General features: G+C 40.7%; 1 protein-coding gene across 1 annotated transcript; it reads right to left on the bottom strand.

Annotated features, from left to right (window-relative positions):
* Positions 1–1,263: 1,263 nt before the first annotated feature.
* LOC148215045 (aldehyde dehydrogenase family 3 member B1-like) lies at positions 1,264–16,061 on the bottom strand. Its single transcript, XM_088145165.1, has 9 exons — positions 15,885–16,061; positions 15,172–15,282; positions 13,424–13,544; positions 13,221–13,306; positions 9,547–9,628; positions 7,897–8,283; positions 7,242–7,408; positions 5,225–5,324; positions 1,264–1,457 (listed from the first exon to the last, which is right to left on the bottom strand). Exons 1-9 carry the CDS (start codon positions 15,978–15,980, stop codon positions 1,264–1,266), a joined length of 1,344 nt encoding a protein of 447 aa, XP_088001291.1. The 5' UTR covers positions 15,981–16,061.
* Between the last annotated feature and the right edge of the window lie 6,557 nt (positions 16,062–22,618).

Raw genomic sequence — 22,618 nt, forward strand, 5'->3', positions numbered from 1 at the left:
TCATTCATACTACTAATGCATCTCAAAGGAGAGGATGCATCATTGTTCATCATTGTTAATTAATCATTCTGTAATTCTTGTCTCAAAACCTTCTGAAGCTCACAGAAAACTCTTTGTATCCATTCAAGAAACACAAGCCTGAATGTGACTTACTTGCTACTATTTTACTCCAGGGTGTCCTCTCTAAGTGGCTACTCCCTTTCGAATGCCAAGATGCTCCTTATTTTTATTGTAGCAAATTGCTTATACATTCACTTGAGCATTTTTTTCTGCACTTCCTTCTGTTGTCTTTATTCCCCAGTATCTAAATTTCAGTCAAAAGGTCCTGATTCAGGAACTAATTGTTGGCTCATTTTATTATGTAATACGTTATGTCAATTGATGGGACTATTAAATAATTAGTCAACTATTGTAAGGTTTGATGCAAGATCTTTATTGCAGAAGCAAGACATTTACCTGAAAAATGCAAGAGTGCAGGAAATCTCCGTATATTAGCAGAATTATGTGGAAATCAGTCTCTGAACTTGATAGGATGTGCTGTACTTCTAAATTAGTATGCTTTGGGCTGGGTAGTGTAGAAATCACTGATGGAATAAAGAATCTGAACTCTAACTGTGGGCAAGGATCTTGAAAGCAATATAATTAAAGGGGGCATGTCTGAGCTTTAGAGCATCACAATATAAAAATGCATTCTCAACAGAGGATCTTTACGTTATACAATCTGCATTAGTTCAGCTGTGAATTTCTTTGGGAATTAAATTGTTTAATGGATCCACTTTACGGAGACCATCAGGGTTGCTATTTTTATTCTACAAATATATTAATCAGGATGATTGCTCCACTGTAAACTGGAGGTGTACTTGTCCATTTTTAAAAAAGAATCTGATTCTTGTAGCTTTTAAAGCAGAATTGGCTTTATGTGTTCCAATGAAGGTGAAACTTTAACTAATTGTATAATTAGTCATCACTGGGATTGAGGATAGGTTCTATACCCTACAACCATCCAAAGAGACTTGAAGGGTATCATCTATGTTTTCTAACCATACTAAATGTTGAATTTATATAAGCTGATAGAGGATAAAGAAACAATATAAGGAGCAAAGATGGTGAAAACAAAGTTCATCAGAAGAGAGAGTGTTTTCAAGGGTCTCTGCAGATGATGAGGCAAAATTCCAGGACCAGCTGATGAAGGGAAAAGCCTCTCAACTACAGCAAAAGTCTTGGCCGGATTCCTTAAGAACGCAAGTGATGTGATTCCAGGCCTCACAGCAAACTGCACATGCCTCTGCGCTTGATCTCCGAAGCAGAGATCGCTAGCTGCAACTTATGATCGTTGTATGGGGGGTAGCGCACTTTGTTGATTGTCTCCAGGCCCATGCAGCGCAAAAGACAGCCACGAAAGTGAGAAAATGTGTCGAAAGTAAACTTGCCGTGGTACTTGCCAAATCCACTGAGTCCTGCAATATTAAAAAAAAAAGAAGAAGTTCAGGTCAAATCTGCTACTTGCCATCTTTCAGCTGACATCACAACCTGCGCAGGCCATGCTATTTATTCTTTTTCATCAGACTGGACAATAGCTGCCCTTAAAAAGCACTCTCCTCATAGTGCTCACTACGAAAGGTTTTATATTCAGTGGACTCTGCAGAACTACTCTTAAAGAAGGGACTAAAGAAGAGAATCTAATAATGACAAGCAAAGCTTGGTTGGATAATAATTTGCAGGCCTGCTGTGTTTCATGATTGTTGAACTACAACTGCCTTAATCCCCAGTAAAATGAGACACGTGTTTTTTGCTTATCATGATATCTAAAACTTGAACAGAAATTAAATCCGCGTTTAAAGGGGGTTTAATGAGCCTAATTGCAGTATATCTGGTTGTGAGAATAGAAGAAATAAATCTTGGAAATTATGATATAGATGAAATCCAAATACTGAGGCTGAAATTTAAAGGGAGAACGTTAATATGTGTTAACATTTATGCCCCACCCAGACAACAGGCTAAATGGGATATACTGGAACAGTCTTTAGTTGATATGTTACAGTATTCCACAATGGTAGATTGAATTATTTGTGGGGATTTTAACGCTAGAATTGGCCCAGGTTTGGAAATATTGAACTTGAAAGATAAAGGCCTATTTGAAATGGAGGCCATCTTCCCCCTGGGCCCTACGTCATATGATATCATATGTCATATGATAAGACTCAGAATAAGCATGGTTTAGAACTACTCAAACGGATGTATAAATTACAAACAGTCAGTTTACATGGATCACAATGGGATCAATCCGGGGGCTCATATACATCAGTCAGTCACAGAGGGGGAGCTGTTGTTGATTATCTGTTTATATCACCCTCATTGATCCCATTAGTACAGTGTTTTAATATTATAGATAGACCTGAGAGGGATCATTTACCAATCGGCCTGGATTTAATGTGGGTTTGTGGAAATAATGTAGCACAAGAGAACCATAGTATAGGCAGTTCTATACAAAATCAGAAACAATTGAAGTGGACACTCCCCTTGGCCGAAGTTCTAAGATGAATATTATACAGCCCAACAATGTTACAACAGAGGCTGACGCTTATTCAAAATACCGGAAATGCAAATAGCATAGATGAGGAGGTGGCTGGCAACCTTAAACCACTGGTGTGTAAAACATGGCAAAGGAAAATGGATAAAACCAGAATTTCGTGGTTTAATCATGAATGTAGACGTGAAAGAAAGGAATTAGCCAGACTTATCAGACAAATTAAGAAGGATAAATCATTCAATAGGGTAGAGGCAGTGAGGGATAAACGCCGAAAATATCAAACGTTGATTTGGAGGAGTAAACAAGATGATTATAAAACACAGTGGCAAGAACTAAGACTGTCATGTATGCAAAATAACGATACGAAATTCTGGGAACTAGTTTCCCAAGGCCAGAGAGAAATAAAAATAATGATAGAAGCTCAGATTACACCGGAAGATTTGATAACTTATTTTAAAAATAAATTTGAGGATACTAGTATATCAAACCAACAGCTAATGGGTATTGATATATTTTAAAAATCCCCAAAATGGCCCCCTGTAACTGTAGCAGAAGAAGGTTTTAGAAAGGGACATAGTAGTACAGATCAATATTTCATTTTACAACACCTGATCCAGAAATCAGTGAATGGACCCTCAAAATGCCTGTATGCAGCATTCACACAATAAGTAGAGGGAAACTACGGGAGAAGATTTTAGTTACTAATATAGATAGAAGATTACTTTATTTAATATATATATTATATGAAGACACTTACATACAAATAAGGATAAATCAGAGTGGTTCCTTAACAAAGCAGATTAGAACCTTAAAAGGTATCAGCCAGAGCTTTCTACTGACCCCTTTCCTTTTTAACTTTTATATAAACAATATTGTAGAAGAGTTAAATAACCCTTCTTTCCATGCTCCATCCATTGGAAGGAGAAAGGTCCCTATATTACTGTATGCAGATGATATGGTACTTATGTCGACAACATTAATTGGAACGAGAAGAATTCTGACAGAATTTGGCATGTATTGTAAGAAAGACCACTTGCAGATACATTATTCTAAAACCAAAGTAGTACTATTTGCCAAAAGCCCAAAGAGACATAGATGGACTCTAGGCGGTAAGGAGATAGAACAAGTGAGGTCGTTTAAGTATTTGGGCATGCAGTTTACTGAAACATTGTCTTGGGACTCACATATAGCATCAACAAGAATAACAGCTATGAGATCTATGAGGGCTATATGTTCCTTCTTCTATTCAAAAGGAGGACGCTTAGATCAACCTGCACTTATGATCTTCCAGGGGAAAACAATATCACAGTTGATATATGGAGCCCCAATTGGGGGTTTAGTAAATTAGAAGAATTAGAAGTGGCCCAGAATAAATTTCTGAGATCAATCCTAGCCTTACCTTCATGTATAACAGCGGCAATGTTGAGATTAGAAGTCGGCCTCCCATCGATTAATATACAAGTAAAGAAGGCTATAATCCTGTATTATAGGAAATTAGTTCTTATGCCCAATAATCATCTGGCCAAAAAATGCCTCTATGAAAATTTTAATAGCAACAGATGGGTGATTCTGTGTCAAAAACTATTTTTTCAATTTCCCCTAGATCAGCAACTGTTTAACCAGACAAGCTGTCATACATTATTGAGGGACTATTTATTTTTTTAAAGATTTTAGACAGGATAGAGATCAGGTGTGCAGGCTTAAGTTGGCCAAGTGGTATCGTCTTCTTAAAAATTGGCACGGAATGTCATATTCCTTACAGTAATCCATACCCCAGTCCCTGAGAAAAGCTTTTAAAGAACTTCATTTTCAAACAATGCCAACAGCCTATTTAGATGGAAGATAGAGAGGGTTACCAACTACACACCGTTTCTGTATTTAGAATACCTCACAGGTGGAAGATCTGACTCATTATCTATTACATTGCAGATTATTCCAAGGTCCAAGATCTAGATTTATTACACCTTTGCTAAATCAATTGACTCAGAGTAATCTAGAAAAAATCTATTTTTTGTTGTCTGGTGAAAATGAATATGGAACTAATCAAGTTGCATTGTTCGCAATGGCTGCAAGAAAGATATGGAGGCAAATGTTGACAAATAGCGTGGCAAATACTAGAGGGGATGGACTGAACTGATATGGATTGCTGTAATTTTAAATGAAATTTGCTAAAACCTAATTTTGCAAATAAACGTATGGAACTGAAACTGAAATCTGTGTATCTCTTCAGTTTAACCATGTTTTTTAGTCAAAATGCAATAATCTTGATTTACACAGCATGTTAAGCTGCTTTTAGCGCAGTCCGTGACCGGGCCTGTTGAACCAGAGCTGTTTCTCCTTCCGAAAACATTTGGATCATGTTAGTACCACTTAGAAAATTAAAAATAGTGAGCCTCCTCCCCTGACTCCTGCTGAACAGTGTAATGTACACCGGGAGATTTCCCGCCCTCTCATTTGTTTATAAATGACCATCTAGTTTATAAACAGTGGGGTGTTTATTATGTGACTGCATTTGGTTTAATCTGGAAATATGCTGGAAATAGTAAAAAAAAAAAAAAAAAAAGGACTTTTCATGTCTTTGTCTTTAGTTTGATGAAAAACATCATCAAGAGGGAGAACTTTCAGGTTGGAAGCGAAGGGTAAGGATGGAGGTGAGAAATGGAAATAGCACAGGAGATAAAAGGCTAATCATACCAATGCCACCAAGTGGTAGGGTAACCAAGGTTGCCTGTGTGATGGTATCATTGCCACAAAAGCCGCCACTGCTAACACAATCAAGTACACGGTTCACAATCTATAAAGAGAAAAACAGTAGAAGAGTATTAGGAGTCCTGTCCTTAATCTTCCAAACATGAGTTTTATCAAGTCCCAGCTCTATAATAATAAGGAACATGATACGATTTATGTTCATTTGTTTAACAACCATTCAGTTGAGGACTACCTGAACAAACAAAAGTCTTTAGCCTTTGTGCCACTATCAACATTTGGAATAGTGAAAATGTGTCACTGGCACGCTCACAGAATGTCTGATATTGTAAGCGTGGCCAATTAGCCATTTCCTAAAAGGCTACTGGAAAGAAAAATAAAAAATAATTTCTCTATGAATTATAGTATACTAGCTGAGAGTTTGAAAACGCAAATGAACCTGTTTGGACCCCCTGTTTTCTACCCCCATGCTCACGACATACAGAGCCAAGAGCAATGAGTGGGAATAAAGAGGACAAGCTTATGTAAAATAATCAATACCCTCTCCCAAGCAAGGGCTTTACAGAAAACACTCAGAAGTTTCCCTCAACTCTTCTCGTCCCAGGTAAAGAGAAAGGTTGTCGTTTTAAAAAGCAATGGCAGAACTCTGGGGCACAGGCAAGAAATTTCAGTGCCTGAATTGGGGGGGAAATGGAGGGTGCCATCTCCCCAGTAACTCTGATAAAGAGCTGAAATGACCTCCAAGAAGTTGTTTCAATGCCTTTTTTCTCTCCGTGTCAGAAATCTTGTTCTCTCTTCTTCCTATTTCTCTGTAAAGTTAGGACATTCGGTGTAATTTGAGACAAGTTGAAGATTTATTCTTCTCTCTACTAATTTCTTGGGAGCTGATGTGTAACCTGAAAGCTGTCTCTCCCCCAAGATCACTAATTATAGCAGACAACCACAATCTTCTGGTCAGTCAAGAGGACGTTGTGCATGTTTGTAAACTGGGCTCCACATATCCTAGCTTTTAAAAAGTAAAGTTCGATTGTCACTTGAAAGATTGATTTCTCTCCAAAAGAAGAGGGATGGGCTGAAATAAGTAGCCACATACTCTTATGCTACAAGGTCAGGGGGGCATAGTAGAGAAATTATTTCATTTTTTCCCAGTTTTTCTTTGCCCAAAGGACAGCACAGGTTGTGGGAGCCTCTCTTTCTCCCAGACCAGGGATGGAGTGGAGCTCCCTGGGAGACAATTGGGACAGAACTAGTTACCAAATGGCTGCACCGGCTGCAAGGTAGGGCAGGGTGTAGAGACCCAGCAGGCTCCTGGAAGGACATTTGAGACGGGAGGAAGGACAGCAGCTCAACAAGGCCAGCAATATTGCTGCCCTCAAACAGTATCACCACCACTTGCTCTCCTGAAGATGTGGTGGGACATCGTTGGTGTTCAAGGTCTCATTTTTATCGTTTGCTTAATTTTGCCCTCCTTGGCTACTGGACTTTCAGTGTAGATACTTGCTTCTCCTTAATTTGGCCACAAGCAGAGGCTCCTGCCCCAAGAACAAGGGGTTCAGAGTCTCACAACTGATTTTGGTGCACCAATGGGAGTACTGATCTCCTAGAAGACCCACATTTGTGCCCTAGTATGTCTGCCTGGGAGCTCTTCTGATGCAATAGAAGGGGAAAGACCACTGTCGTACCAGAACAGCTTAGAGCAATTGCGGCCTCCTGAGCAGCGGGCTGGGGATGAGAGGGAGGCTCTGCTTTGAAGACAGAACCTTAAAAATAGTACTGTTAATGTAGTTTCCTTTGCACTGTGGAGGTGTGGATAAGTCAGTTATCTATCGCCCAAACTGTATTACCAGTGGGCCAAGAACTGCTGCCATGTTGGTTCATCACAGCTTACCACTAAGCACAATTTGAAAATAGTGCAAGTCTCCTTTCTTTTAGCCATCATGGATAGGCTGATGGGAAATAATCCAGATTCTCCCAGATACAGTATGCTGTAACGTAAACAATATACCTTGCAATCACAGGAGAAGGCATAGGCAGCTAATGGGCGTTCTCTGCAGTTGATGAACTGGATGGCCTCCTCCAAATCCTTCACAGTGAAAATGGGCAGGATGGGCCCAAAAACCTCCTCCTGCATGATGGGCTCCCATGCCTTCACATCCACCAGCACTGTGGGAGCTGTAATGGCAAAAGATCACATCAAGACCTGCTCTGCTTATCTCTCATAACTTGATTGTCCAATTTAACCAGAGCTTTAGTTTTCCCCAGCACTACACTTCCAATACGCAAACCCAGGAAAACATACCTGTCTTCTTGCTCTGTCTAAAACATTTTCCCAATCTGACACTTGCCAGATTGTGGGACTACAACTTTCAAAATCCCACACAAAATCTGTCAATCAATGAGAGTTAAAGTCCAACACGTTTGTTCAGCACCAACCTGAAGCCTGATTTCATCCCTATACCTACTCACCATGCACTTTTTAACAAGCTTGATTAATTGACTAATTGATTGATTATGTGCCATCAAGTTGTTTTTGACTCCTAGTGACCACATAGATTTTCTCCAAAAGCTTACTAGATAATAATCATAAAATGTCTTCCCATCTTTCCCAAGCTCCAACCTTTTCCCCTTACTCTTCCCTCTGCCCCAAGCTACATACTCACCAATGTAACGGTCACACTCATCGGTCTCTCCACCAATGGCAACCCGGCCACATTTCAGCAAATCTCGGACACGCTGGAACTGCTTGTGATTCACCACGCGGCCAAAATCAGGGGACTCCTTGGGATCAGGGCCATAGAATTCACGGATAGCTTGGCGCAGGCAAGGTATTAACTTCTCCTGTGTTTCAGCTGTACAGATGACATAATCTGGTACAACGCATGTCTGTCCAGCATTGAGGAACTTTCCCCATACAATTCGGTTGGCCGCATTCTGGAAATTGCAGCAGTGATCCACGTAACAGGGATTTTTACCCCCCAGCTCCAGAGTCAAAGGTGTCAGATGTTTTGCTGCAGCAGTCATGATGGTCTTTCCTACATGGCTATTCCCTGTAGAGGTATGGCAAAATTTGGGTCAAGAGAGATATACAGACACCCACACCTCCCATCCAGCATCAGGGGCCACAATTGTGTGTTCAGAAGACACCTGTGTTGTTTTTTGTCTAACATTCCTCCATGCAGATCAGCAAAATTCCACACAGGTTGTTTATAAAACATCCACTGAATGTTAGGAATAGTTCTCAAGGCAACACTATGTATGTAATGTAAAATATATTTTCAGATCTACAAAGAATTTGGAAGATACTTATATTTTAAAAAAGGTCAAAACATGACAGCCTGTGATATCCTATTTTACTAAAGATCAGTGTTGTGGGATAGGGGGAAAAACAGTGATTTACAAATATTTAATGTATTGACAGCTACAAAAATTTGAATTACATAAACTTGAAAGCTACACAAATTCCTATGATGTCTTGGTAAAAAAAATAAATCAATACTGCATTGTAAGATTCAAAAAGAAATAATTCAAAAAAGTAACAAAGAATAATTATTTATGCAAAATTGTGAAAGTATAGGGATGTCCAGGTGTATTACATCTCCAGCTATCCAAGTCTTTTTTTTTTTAGATTTTTTTAATCTCGCCTTTTTATTCTTTTTTATAAATAACTCAAGGTGGCAAACAAGCGTAGTACTCTTTCCTCCTCCGATTTTCCACACCCAATAACCCTGTAAGCTGAGTTGGGCTGAGAGAGCGGGACTGGCCCAAAATCACCCAGCCACCTTTCATGAAGGACTCACAGTCTCTGGGATTCTAGCCTGGAGCTTTAACCACTAGACCAAGCTGGTTCTCGACTCTTGGACTGCTGTTACTGTTGGGATTATTTCCCTAACTCACTGAGAATCTTTCTTCTTGCAGCCTTTCTCCTACTTTCAGTGTGACAACTCATCTTTTCCTCCACTTGTGGGCAAGACCTGCAGTCTGGAAGCTGCCACTAACTTGCCACGAACTCAGCTGCACTGCAGTAGACGTGAGACAGCTACTGAACGAAGACACATGGCCAACTGCTGCTATTATTAACAATTTGGTCTTCTAGAAAGGCATTGCAGTAGCCACAGAGAGAAATTCTACTGCAGATGATGTCTGTGTGTGTGCTAATGCATGATCTTAGATAAATTACCTGAACCTTTCAGTTTCAATAGCTGGATATTGGCTTACCACACAGATTGTTCTGCAGACATTAATTATCAATTTAAGAAGAAATACTATAGGAAAGAATAACCTGAAAAGAATATTCAGGAAAAGAAAATCACCTGTATAGAAGATATAATCAAACTTATTTTCCAGTAATTTTCCTGTTTCTTCAGGACCAGCTGTCACCACGGCAAAGGTTTGCTATAAAACAGAAAGGGAAGTTCACATCCATTCAATCTGCCTGCACATCACACGGGTGCTGTTTTCTGTCTCTGAAACGTGCAGGGCAAAAAGCCTCTGGGGGGCAACTGGGAGCAGGGAACTGCTGCATTAAACTGAAAGGAAACTAAGATTTTCCTTCAGTATTTCAATTTTAAAATGAGATGATCATTTTTGATTCAGTGAGCATACAGTAATAGGGGACCTATGATTTTTTTTCTGTCCAGCCTTCCTGTGTCAGTGGAATTGTCTTACATTCATAGTGGTCTCCTAGCCTCATTCTCCCCAAAAGAATTTTTCCTTAAAATAACAAGAATATATAGTCAGTCCCTTACACTGTACTTGGATCTTACGAGAAAAAAGAGCACGTAACCTACGTCCAAAGTGAACTGACACTGATCACCCCACTGTAAGCTCTCATTTCCCTTTTGATGTGGCTCCACAAAGAGAACTGAGACACATCAAGCTGGCTGCTTCCCTTTGGCAGCCTTCTTAGTCTTCACTGAAATCGAGGGGCTGGAAAAGCAAAGTAGTGTGGAAAGCTGTTACCTACAATGGAAGAATGGAGGGCAAAGTTGATGGAGGTGGCTGAGATGGTGAAATGGACAGCTTTGATTAGGGAAGAGACATTAACTAATTTTAACAGTAATTGGAAGCCCCTTTTGGATTTTTTGTGGGAAACAGAAAAAAATGAAATTATGATGTATGGATTTGATGATTAGCAAAATCAATAGATTATAGAAAAAATGGAGGTTAAGTTGTAATCTTAGAGTAAGACTTCAATGTCTGTTTATTTATATCTGTAAATATAAGGAAAATATGTGTAGCACAGCGTTCAACTGTGGACTCTTTGGGGTTCTCTGAGCTTGGTTCTTTTCTTGCAAACATTTCAGTACCTGGCTAGGTAACACCTTCAGTGATAACATGGGATGGGGTTTGCTCTCTATTTATATACTGTGGCATGCCTTGCCAGTGCTGGTGGGGGGGGGGGGGTGCTCCTCTGATAGTTCCTTGATTAGCATATGTTTACTGTTTGATTGTGTGCCTGGTGGTAACCTTTGCTTATCTGGGTGATGATTGCTGGTGAGGCAATCTTGTGATCTTTTGTCTCTTTTGAAAAGTATGTAGATCCTGTTTATCTCTATGTGCCTGTTGATGGCTGCCTTGTCTGAACACCAAGCTTCCAAGAGTTCTCTTGAATTTTTGGATTTAGCTTGGTCTAAAATGCTGGCAGTTTCCCAGTTAAAAGTATGGTTCAGTCTGTCCATGTGTTGTGAGGTTAGGGAGTTTACACCAAGTCTTCTGACTGCTGTTCATGGATGCGCTCTGCCAGTCTTCTGCTTGTCTGTCCTACATAGTGTTTGTTACAGTCCTTACACTGTATGTTGTAGATGCCCCCTGTTTTTTCTTCTTGTGCTACTGGGTCTTCTGGTTTACTTAACATATTTTGGAGCGATTTTGATGGTTTGTGTGGTACAGAGATGCCATGTGGTTGTAATAGTCTGTTGGTGGTTTCTGAGACGTTTCTGATGTATGGCAGTATGATCCTTTTCATAGCTTGTGTTGGTTGTGTTGTAGTAGGTTGCGTGGTCAGGCACTTTTTGATAAAGTTGCATGGATATCCTTTTTGTTGGAAGATGTTGTATAGGTGGTCTTTTTCCTTTTTCTGCTGTTCTGGGTTGCTGCAATGCGTTTGTGCTCGCTTGAATAATGTTCTTACACAGCTCCTCTTGTGGGAGGTTGGGTTGTTACTTTGGTAATGGTGTACTTGATTATTGTGGGTTGTCTTCCGATAAACTTGGTTTTCTAATTTACTGTTGTTTCCTCTGCTGATGAGGATATCCAGGAAGGGTAGCGTGTTGTTTTCTTCCTCTCTGGTGAATTTTATTCCTTTGAAGATGTTGTTGATGGTTTCATGTGTCTTTTCTAGTTGTTCCTTTTTTATTATAACAAAGGTGTCATCTACATACTGGATCCATACTTTAGGAAGGTATGTGAGGAAGTGCTGTAGCTTCTAGGGGTTGCATTACAATCTCTGCTATGAGTCGTGACAGTGATGACCCCATGAGTGTGCCTCTGATTTTTGGTATATTTGTCCATCAAACTGAAAATAGGTGGTGAGGCAGAGGTTGATGAGGTCCATGGTTCTGGGTATTTCAATCTGGGTGTATTTGGTTAAGTCGGGTGTGTTGTGCACTATTGCTGATATGGATTCTTTTGCTAGTGCTATGTTTATGGACGTAACGAGTGCTGTGACATCAAATGAGACCATAATTTCATCTTCATCTATGTGTACATCTTTGATTTTCTGCAGGCAGTGTAGTGAAGATTTGATAGAATATTCACTGTTCTCTGTGAGGTGTCCACGTTTTGTCAGTTCTTTCACTATGTTGTATGTTGGAGTCTCCAGGGACTCCACTCCAAAATATGTTAAGTAAACCAAAACACCCAGTAGCACAAGAAGAAAAAAACAGAGTCATCTACGACATACAGTGTAAGGACTGTAACAAACACTATTTAGGACAGACAGGGAGAAGACTGGCAGAGCACATCCACGAGCACCAACTAGCAGTCAGAAGACATGATGAAAACTCCCTAACCTCACATCACATGAACAGACTTAACCATAGTTTTAACTGGGAAACTGCCAGCATTTTAGACCAAGCTAAATCCAAAAATTCAAGAGAACTCTTGGAAGCTTGGTACTCAGACAAGGCAGCAATTAACAGACACAAAGAGATAAACAGGATCTACATACTATTCAAGAGAGATAAAAGAGCAGAAGATTGCCTCACCAGCAATCATCACCCAGATAAGCAAAGGTTACCACCAGGCACACAATCAAGCAGTAAACATATGCTAAACAAGGAACTACAGAGGAGCAAAACAAAACCCCCACCACCACCAGCACTGGCAAGGCAGGCCACAGTATGTAAATAGAGAGCAAACCCCATCCCATCTTATCACTGAAGATGTTACCTAGCCGGGTAATGAAATGTTTGCAAGAAAAGAACCAAGCTCATAGAACCCAAGGACTCCACATATCTGTAAATAAGCTGTAAAAGAAGTTGGAAGTTATTCTTTTTTTGTATTTCTGTTTCTTTTTCTTTCTTTTTCTGCATTTCCGCTTTCCTTCTTCCTCTTTATTCTTTATTCTTCCTTTTCTTCTATTCTTTTTCTTGATGATTACTTCTCGTTATTTTTTATCCTTCTGTTTTTTAAATTTTAATAAAGTTATCATAAAAAATGAAAATAAAGAAAAAGGAAAGTAGTGCACGTTGATGCTTCAGTTGTAAACCTCAGAGGGTTACCACCATCACAATGCGAAGGAATATACAGGTTTGGAAGGATTTCAAATGAACTGGGGAAGCCAGAACTAATCTGACTCAGCTTCAAAAAACAGAAAACAGTTTGAGATTACTTCAGATCCAGAGGTCTTCCTGAAAAGGCCCAAGGAATTGCCCACTTATAATTTCCAGGAAATCAAGGCAAATGACAGAGGAAAAGGCAAATTAGAAAACCTCAGTTACATTTTGATTTTTTAACAGGGTGAACTTGCAGCTGAGGAACTCACTGGATCAAGATAACAAGGCAGGGCTTCTGCCAGGAGCCTTTCAGTGCAGCTGGTCAGCTCTGAAGGTTTGAGAATCACACAGTTCCCTAATAGGGGGGAGAGAACAATTTAACACATCTGCAAGAGAAAAACATCCACCACATGCCTGGATCTCTTGGAAGATCCAATGTCTAAAATGACTTAGCAAATAACTTCTCACTTACCAGCTGCAATGGCCCCCAAGAGGGGTATCAGAGTAAGATAGAGAGGGTAGCTAAAAGATCCAATGATCAGCACCACACCAAATGGCTCCTTGCGAATGAAGGCATGATCCAGCTTCGTGAACTATAGAAAAACCAGAAACATTCACGAAAGCAACATGGTGAAGCAGAAAGGGAAATTCATAGAAGATTTTGTAGGGGTGGAAATACTTTAAGAGCGACAAAGTATAACCCCCTTGATGTCTGCTTTGAGACCAATCTTTGCTCTAGCACACATGAGTTAGCATTGTGTATCCTCTCTTTTCTTGATAAAGGCAGTGCAAGGCTTGAATAGCACTAAACTTTCAAAAGCTGATGCTGAGCGCTTCCATTCTCAGTCCTGTATTCTTGATTTGTTTAGTTAGTTTGTTGTTTAATCTCAGCAAGATTCCTCCTTGCTATCTACATCAGGTATTTCTGACATAAAAAGGTCTCTTCCAGAATAATTGATTATGAGTGGGCAACTCTGTTGCAGTTTGGAGAGCTCATACATACACACACAGAGAGAGTATATGCGCTTGCTCTCCAGGAAGCATGGTGGACTATCTCATTGGAGTGAGTGGGCTAAAATATTAGAAGTCCTAGGAATTGTGAAAGATATATTGTTATACTTGGGGGAAATGGTTAAGGAATGGAATGGCTGCCTTAAGCCCCCATTAGGCTTACAGGTCTTCAAACCTCCAGCCTCCCCCAAACCCATATTACAATTATGATTCAGCCACATGTGAGTTTAATACCTAAATTGGGGGGAAATGCCAAAATGTTTGGCCTTAGCACACAATCCACAAGGCTCTGAGGGAATCAGGGAGGAATATTATAGCCTTTATCTCAGATACGGGATTCTAAAAAATGTTTTCTTGAAGGTCAATCCCCCTAAGTCAGTTGTAGGTTAGGGCCAAAGAGACCATTCAGGTTAGGACCAATCCAAGCATGAAAGGGGTGATTCATTCTCTTCTGATTTCCTTGTTTTCCGCTTTCTGACACCCCTTTCCCTTTTTCTTTCTCTCACCACATTGTAGGTTGGAACAGAGTATTCCTACTAGAGGCTTGAATCAATAGCCTGCAGAGAGCTTTGAAATCAGGCTCCATGTTGCCACATTTGCCTTAGATGATATGTGCATGTAAAACATAAGGATGTTTTCACACCTAACACTTCAAACCTTTTAATCTCTCTTGCACTGTGCACAGATGAGATTGCTGGCAGCACAACTAGGAAGCAAACACTAGGAATAGTAACTAGAGATAACTGGGAACTATGAAGATTATAATTTGCTTTATTTGGAGGGCAATGGGTTGGGAAAGGCTGTTCTAAACCAATGTGACTTTAATGAATCTAAATTGGAGTGCAGAAGTTATCCTACAAAAGCAGCTGGAACTTGTTCCTCCAATGGCACAGCAAGTATGGCCCTAGAGACCATCATTTGGAAGCTGCCCCAAAATGTTGCTGCAGTAACCTGACAGCATCCTGGTATGTTAGATTACAGATCTCATCATTCTCAAATGCCATGGGAAGGACATCAGGTGTGTGTGCAATTAATACTCTACAAGTTAGTCTTGCCTTCCAGTATGAGCATCCACCTGTTTTGAAAGGGCACAGATAGAAAGTCCATCTTCAGTTTGATGAGATAATACACCCTTTAGACTTTCATCCCCATACAACCTAGAACCGTTCTTTTCTGTTTCATCTCCTCCCAGTCTGTTTGACTCCTTACTAGGCTCTTGTGCACATATTCATCCTTCATCCAGCAGCTTAAGTTGTTAAGAGTGTCAGCCAGTTCATTTCTGACTAAGAGAATCTCCAAGAGCTCAGCTTCAAAGCAGGGCTGTGGAGAAGAGAAATAAAATGAGATGCATCAGTGATGTCCATATTGGCTTCAAGAGGTGAACTATGCAGCAGCTCTTCAGTGAGCAAATCTTGGGTCTCATTCATTGCCTGGTAGTGCTTTATCATGCAATCATCCCAACTGATTCTTGAAATGAAATCTTTGGGCTTTACACCTGGACATGGCACTAAGTTTAGTTCTCTAGATAATTAACTCTTAATCAATCGGAAGACTCACAAGCTCAGCTACAAATGAAACCATATATAGCCAGCTGATTACTATGCAAAGAAATCAAAGGCTTTATCAGTTTAGGCTTTTTCTTCCCACCTTTCTGAGATAATGAATACTTGGCTGTGCTCTTGACCATTTTAGGAGGCAGCTCAACTATGTTTCCATAATGATTTTCTGTAGGCTGAGAACTGCTGCTTGCCACCTTGTTAAATTCAGAAAATCTTGTTCCCTGTTCATAACTTTTTCATGGAAAATCCAGTGAAGGGAAAAATGGAATAGCTGTGCAATGTCTATTAACTGGTAAGCAAGGCCTTGATCTGCAAGTCCCTTGGTCTGAGCTGTCAGATGCTCTGGCTGGATGGCCCACTCACCTTGCGTAGGTCTGCACACAGGGCATGCTGGATTTCGTCATGCCTTTCCTCCAGAAAGTGACACAGGCCCTCCAGCTGTTTCACCCGATACTCCATAGGCCGTGTCTTTCCTGTCCACCAGGCAGCACGTAAGGACTCCACTAGGCCAGCGTAGGGGTTTTCACTAGGAGAAAACAAATACTCATAGAATCCAAAGGGATATGGAAGAGTCCCACTCCTTAGGTCGTTTGTGTTAACCCTGGCCCTGCAAGGCAGGATGCCCTGTAGGAACTGGATGGATAACTGGTTTGCCTTTCTTTCCTTTTCTAACGCAGTTTGGGAGTTTCTGACATGGCTCTATACCATTTTAGCTTCCCAGCACTTCATAAGAAGACTTCTACTTTGGAGAAGGATCAAAATAATATTTTTTCTTGTGACCAACATTTCTGTCATTCATTTCGTGAAGAATGTCATCCCCTTGGGCCAGAAGTAAGAACAGCTATTCCCATACTTTTCTTACAAACTCAATTGGTCAGATCGAGCCAATAGTCACAGTTTTTCTGTCGTGTCTGGAATCAAAAACTAAGACAGTGAAGTGGTGTAGCATAATCTCACTGCTGAGGACAACGGCAACTGAGTGGAAGCTAGATCTGCAAGAGTGAGTCCACTGCTTACATATAAACCAATTTAAGTTCTCCATAGCATTTCTCCTGGAAAACCTCTCCCATAACCTTACACTGTGATTTCTCAATATGGTTACTAAGCACTTGAACAAAGGTACTCATCTGTTGAAGAAACAAGCATGGCAGGAAAGCAGCAGATTATTTTAGCAAGGAACCAGCAGATTGAGGTAGATAGAAACCAACGGACTCAGATCAAGTTGATGCCACTCAACTGCTACGCTGCAATAATTGCTTCCACAAGAGTTCCTAGACTGAACTTTTGGTGGGTGAATCACATTGGTTTGTTCACGTTGGCCACAAAGAAGTACAAAAAATCTTTGAAGTCATCTGGGTGAGGAGAAACAAGCTGCCAAGATGTCTGCTTGGAACAGCTACAGCACACAAGCCTGAAGCTTGCTAGTGCCCCGGTGTCACCCTGCATTTCCGAAGCTTGGGGATGAGGTCAGTGCTTTGTAACAGGAGAAGTAATTCATGTACAGGAAGAATTCATATAGGCGGCACTTACAATTATTTTTTTAAATGCAAGATAGTTTGTTGCTCATTTTCTCAACCATCCTGATTATTTTGATTTGCCCAAAAAGGTTCTATGTCTTTTGCAGAACAGGCAGAAAGTGAGGATGGGCCATGTTTCCAAGAACAGAGAAGCAGCGTTGGAAAGAAGCAACACAGAACCTACAAAATGTTTGTTTGTAATGTTGTTATTACAGGTACAGAACTGCTTTTATGTGGAGAAAAGAGATTCTATTATCCCAGGTCAGTATCTACCATACTTTCTATGTAGAAAATGTGTCTTTCTTCGTCTTTGCTGACCGCTTGTGAGCACAGTTCTAAGTGTACTGTCTGGATTCACACATCATCTTAGTTCATAATGTGTTTTCTTTAGTTTTGATATAACATGTTATATGAATCCTGCCACAAGCGTTTTAAGCAACATTTACAGCTTAGCATGCAATAGCCCCGCTAAATCCCCAAGACTTATGTGGCTTACTTTCATGCTGTATACTCACCGAACTCTGATTCTTCTGTTTTACCAATAAAGCATCACACAAACTGAGCTCAGCTGAAAATACAGTCTAGTAATCTGTTGAGATCTCACCTAACCTGTTTTGCTCTGTACCAGTTTCTTACCTCTGTGTGTCTTGGCATTCGCTGGAAATCTTCTCGATTATGTCGCATTTTGGATCAGGGTTCCCTGAAAAGCAACTCTGTGCGTTCTCACTTCGGCTTTCCTGGGCCGATCTGTTTTCTTCCCTTCTACTACATTGTCCTGAAGAGCCACTTTGCTGGGGAGCATCTTGGAGTTTGCGCTGAGCAAAGGTAGTACCCTGCTGGTCTTCAAATTGCATAGCCAGTTCCTGAACTTGCATTCTTTCTCCAGCTAGAAAGAGAGAAGAAAATAATCAGACGTGCTATCTTCCTGCTATTAATGCCTACACCTTTTCTGCTTATAGCCACTAAAGTTTACTTCTTCTAATAAAAGGGAAAAAATGTTTACACTAACTTCCTTCAGTTTCAGGAGGATCTTAATTATTCTAGGCCCATGGATTCACGTCTATCTATGATATTCTATACTGAAGAGAACAGGTCATGGGCTGTGACACATTTCAGGGCATTCCCTGCCAATTATAAAAACAGCATGTATTTTAAATTATCAGGAATATTTTTGAGCGCAAAGGGAGCCAGCCAGGTAGGCAGTGAAATAAGATGGCAGAATCAACAATGTCGCTTTAATGTATGGACAGAATCACATTTTTGAATGATTTAATAAATTGCCTGTAAATTTACTACCTGTAAACACTGAAAAGTGGCATTGTAAAACATTGGGCTAGGACAATTTTATTTATGTTTTGTTTTTGAAGTTGCACTTTCAACATTGAATGATTTATATGGAATCCACTATCATTTCACACACATACACACACATTCACCTGCCGTTTGAAATGCTATTGGAGAATTCTGGAAATTGTAACATCTATGTGCTAGTCCTTTGGGTTCGAAGAAGACCCGCTGTTGTGCAGTTCATCTGTGGGCACAGAGGGAGCTCTGCAGTCCCAGTCTGGAAGTGCAGAGTCTAACAGAGTGGGGGCACTGGAAGTCCATTGTCGTAGTAAACGTGGGTGTCATTCTGTGATGCTGCTCATGACTTTCTATCAGTTTCTGGTGGTGCCTGTCTTCAAAGCCAGTGGAGGCTTCATAGCACAGGACTCACCAGCAAGTTGTGTCAGCAGCCGCAGCTTCTAATTCCCTTGGCTGGATGTCCCAGTGGCGTAGGGTTCCTTTCACAGCATCTTGGTAGTGTTTGCGTGGTCAACCTCAAGGTCTCTTCCCAGACCCTAGTACACTATAGAGCAACTGGCGAGGCATATGGTGGTCATCCATTCTAATGACTTATCCTACCCACCCCATCTGGAGTCTGATAATCAGGGATTCAGTGCTAGTGCACTGTGCATAATCCAGGATCTCCAAGTTGGAGACACGGTCTTGCCAACAAATGCCAAGGATGGAGCGGAGAGTACGCATGTGAAATTTGTTCAGTTCTTTGATGTGCCTTCAGTACAGAGTCCAGAACTCATATCCATATAGGAGAGAAGGGATAACCACAGCTCTGTAGACTTTCAGCTTTGTGGAGATACAGATGTTGTGTTGATTGAGCACTCTAGCATGCAGCTTCCCCAGTGCCTGGCTGGCCTCACTGATCCTGGAGTCAATGTCAGGCTGAAGAGCATAGCAGCATCTGAGAAATTGTTCAGCATCAACATTAGATCGCTGTCTTTGTGCACCAGGAGCACATGGTCATCAGCAAAGAGGGTTTCTTGAATGACTGTCTGGAGGCACTTTGTTCATGCATTCAAGCAGCCAAAGTCAAAGAGAGAGCCATCCAATCGGTACCTGATGTACACTCCCTCGATCAGACCCTGGACAGCACGTGACAACATGCAACCAAATAATGGATTGAAGGCTAGTACACAACCCTGTTTGGCCCCATTGGTAATGGCAAATCTGGTTGATGTATCACGGTTGTAAAGAACCTGTCCTGTGATTCCATCGTGGGGTATCGGAATCAGCTTCACAAATTTTCTCAGGCATCCATAATGTTTCAGGACAATCCAGAGAGCCTCCTTGTTTACAGTGTCAGATACCTTTATCAGGTCAATGAAAACAGAGTAAAGATGCTTGTTCTGCTCAATGCACTTCTCCTGGACTTCTCATGGCAAATAACGTATCTGCTATACTCCATTCTGGCCAAAAGTCACACTGCCCCTCTGGGAAGTTCCTTTCCAAGACAGTCACAAGTCTGTTAAGGAGAATGCAGGCAAAGATCTTGCCTGCGATGGACAGCAGTGAGATACCTCTGTAGTTTCTTCAGTCTGATTTGCTTCCCTTATTTTTATAGAGAGCCACAATGTGGGCATTGTGGAAGTCATCAGGCATCTCCTCTGTGGACCAATGTCTTCCAAGATGTCTTGGATTGCCTGTAAGCCATTTGGGTCTAGTGCTTTGTAGATCTCAGCAGGAATGCCATCCTGCCCTGTTGCTTTATTTGAGTTCATCTGCGAGATCGCTTTCTTAACCTCATGATCTCTAGAGGGATGCATGTCTAGGGCATCCAAGACTGGCAGCTCAAGAAACCTGCTGTAAGACATCGTTATCAGCTGTGGTCAGTCTGTTGAGTAGGTTCGAAAAGTGTTCAGCCTGGCAGTTTTTCAATCCTTCCTGTTTTTTGATCAGACTTGACCCATCAGATGAATATCCAGTAGCAGAGCACAGTGGACTACCATTGAGTTTCTCTGATTGATTTCTACCCCACACTCCCCAAAGCTCTTTTTATATCCAGTCCCTTTCTATCTGAACCACTTATCCCAGGGCAGAGAATCTAGGACCCTCCAGATGTTGCTGATCACCAGCTGCCAGTATCCCTCACTGTTGGCTATGCCAGCTGCAGTTTCTATGAAATATGGTTCAGCAGCACATGGAGGGCCATCACTGCTTCTTCCCTGGGATTGGAACTGTTAAATCTTAGGAAAAAATCCAATCAACCCTCCCTTAACTCCCTGGACCCATGGCTGAGCTGGGAATAGGCTCCCCTATATCAGAGGGGGGCAAACTGGTGTCTTCCAGATATTTTGGCCTGAAAAGCCTGTCTCTTGCCACGGGCCATTCTGCCCGGGCATGAAGAGAGAGGAAATTCAAAACCTCAATAAGGCACCAGATTGCCATCTCAGCCCTAAGAGGAAAGTAAGGGATTTGCTTCCAGCCTATATTCTTCTTTGGTACCTCTTTCCATTGTGATAGTTGTATTCTTCAGCCTGTACTTCTGCTTCTTTTTGCCTGGCTGGTTCTGGGTGTAACTGGTAAGTCTCTTCTTCACCTTCTTTATTTCTGGAGAACTGGTTCTTACGCAGCACGCTTTTGTTGCTTTGCTTCCTCAGCACTTCATCTCTGTCCATGCTGATTGGTTGGTAGCGAAAACTCTCTTGTAGTTGATTGGATGCTCAAGGTGCTGTGGGCGTGACTCTGCAAAACCACAAGAATAAGAAGGGAATATTCAGTGCAAAGGATATGACTGGAGGGGAGGGGATGATCCATATGGAGCACGAGGAGGCTGACCTGGTCTTCTGGAACTATGTGGGCAAGACACGAAAAACAGGGAAACCACCACTATTATTCCTTTGCACCTCTGACAATTACATTCATCAAAGATGTCATCTTTCAGGATATAATGAGAGTATTTTAGAGTTCATCTCTTTGACCAGAGTTCTTAATTGAGCATCCTGTGCTGGTGGGAACAGGTAACAATGGAAGACCTTTGGCGTCTTCACTGTGGTGCAGCTACATGTGCAGCCAGAAGAATCTGCCTGTTGAGTCATTCAGCAACATGGTCTTTGATTTATATGACATTACTATCCAAGGCTATTTGTAAATTGCAGCATCATGAGTGTCTGCCATAGAACAGACTATTAGGCAACTCAAATGGTATTGTTCTGATGTAGGCTACATGCAGAATTACAAGGTCTTTACCATTAAAATGTTATTCTTATGAAGGTGAATGTACTAAAAAATCTGATCAATGGAAACATGGTTAATATAGACTGCAAGGTTTATTTCTTAATAAAAGAAAGATGAAATCTTTCAAGACTCTTTTCTCAGAATGATCAAAACCACCTCATTGATTTTAATACCTTCAAAGAAGCAGCATAGTTTACATGTAATCTTTTCTTTAGAAGAATGGCAGACGAAACTGTGGAAATATGCATATTCAAAAAAATAATTCATATCTGAAAAACGAGTCAGATACAGGGTTTGACTTAACATAGAATCAGTTAATGGATTATTATTCTGCATATCGACTTGCACAACATCCAAGGTTTGGATTTCTCCTAACATAAAGTTTTAAAACATTAGATGTTGTCTGATTTGTTGCAATAAAGATAGACCTTCTTAGTTAGCTAGATCTAATTCTGTCTTACTAAGACACGTTAGATAGAATAACTTGTAGAATACATAAGATGACCTAATTAAGATAAGATAATTTTCATCTTGACTGATGATTCCTATTACATTGGCAACCTTTGAACATAAACTTGATTTTAATAGTGATTTTGAAATGCGAAATTGATATAGGGCCACTTCGTATTAATCTGCATATCCATCCCCATTTCTCCCACCATGTTCATTCCCCTGTGAACGGATAAAATTATATCTAAGAGTGGTAAATTGTACCACCACAAAGACTGGAGTAAAGGAAGTTCTCATCTCATCTCATCTCATCTCATCTCATCTCATCTCATCTCATCTCATCTCATCTCATCTCATCTCTTATCTTATTGATCTATATAGCTCCCATCTGACAAACTGCAACTCTGGGTGGCAAATATAGGATTTAAAAACTAACACAGCAACAGAAAAACACAAATAATAACAATAATAATAATACAATAATAACACACTGATGCCCAAGGATAATCTAATCCACCTCATATAACAATTACATGAAATTAAAATATCACAACAATGGGATTACCCAAACTCCAAACCGCATGCGCAGTGAGCATCCAGGTCTTCAAGGATCTA

This window comes from Python bivittatus, unplaced genomic scaffold (assembly GCF_059951505.1).
Source record: "Python bivittatus isolate LINGU-HERP-01145 unplaced genomic scaffold, Pbiv_v1 ctg000480_np1212, whole genome shotgun sequence".
Taxonomy (NCBI): domain Eukaryota; kingdom Metazoa; phylum Chordata; class Lepidosauria; order Squamata; family Pythonidae; genus Python; species Python bivittatus.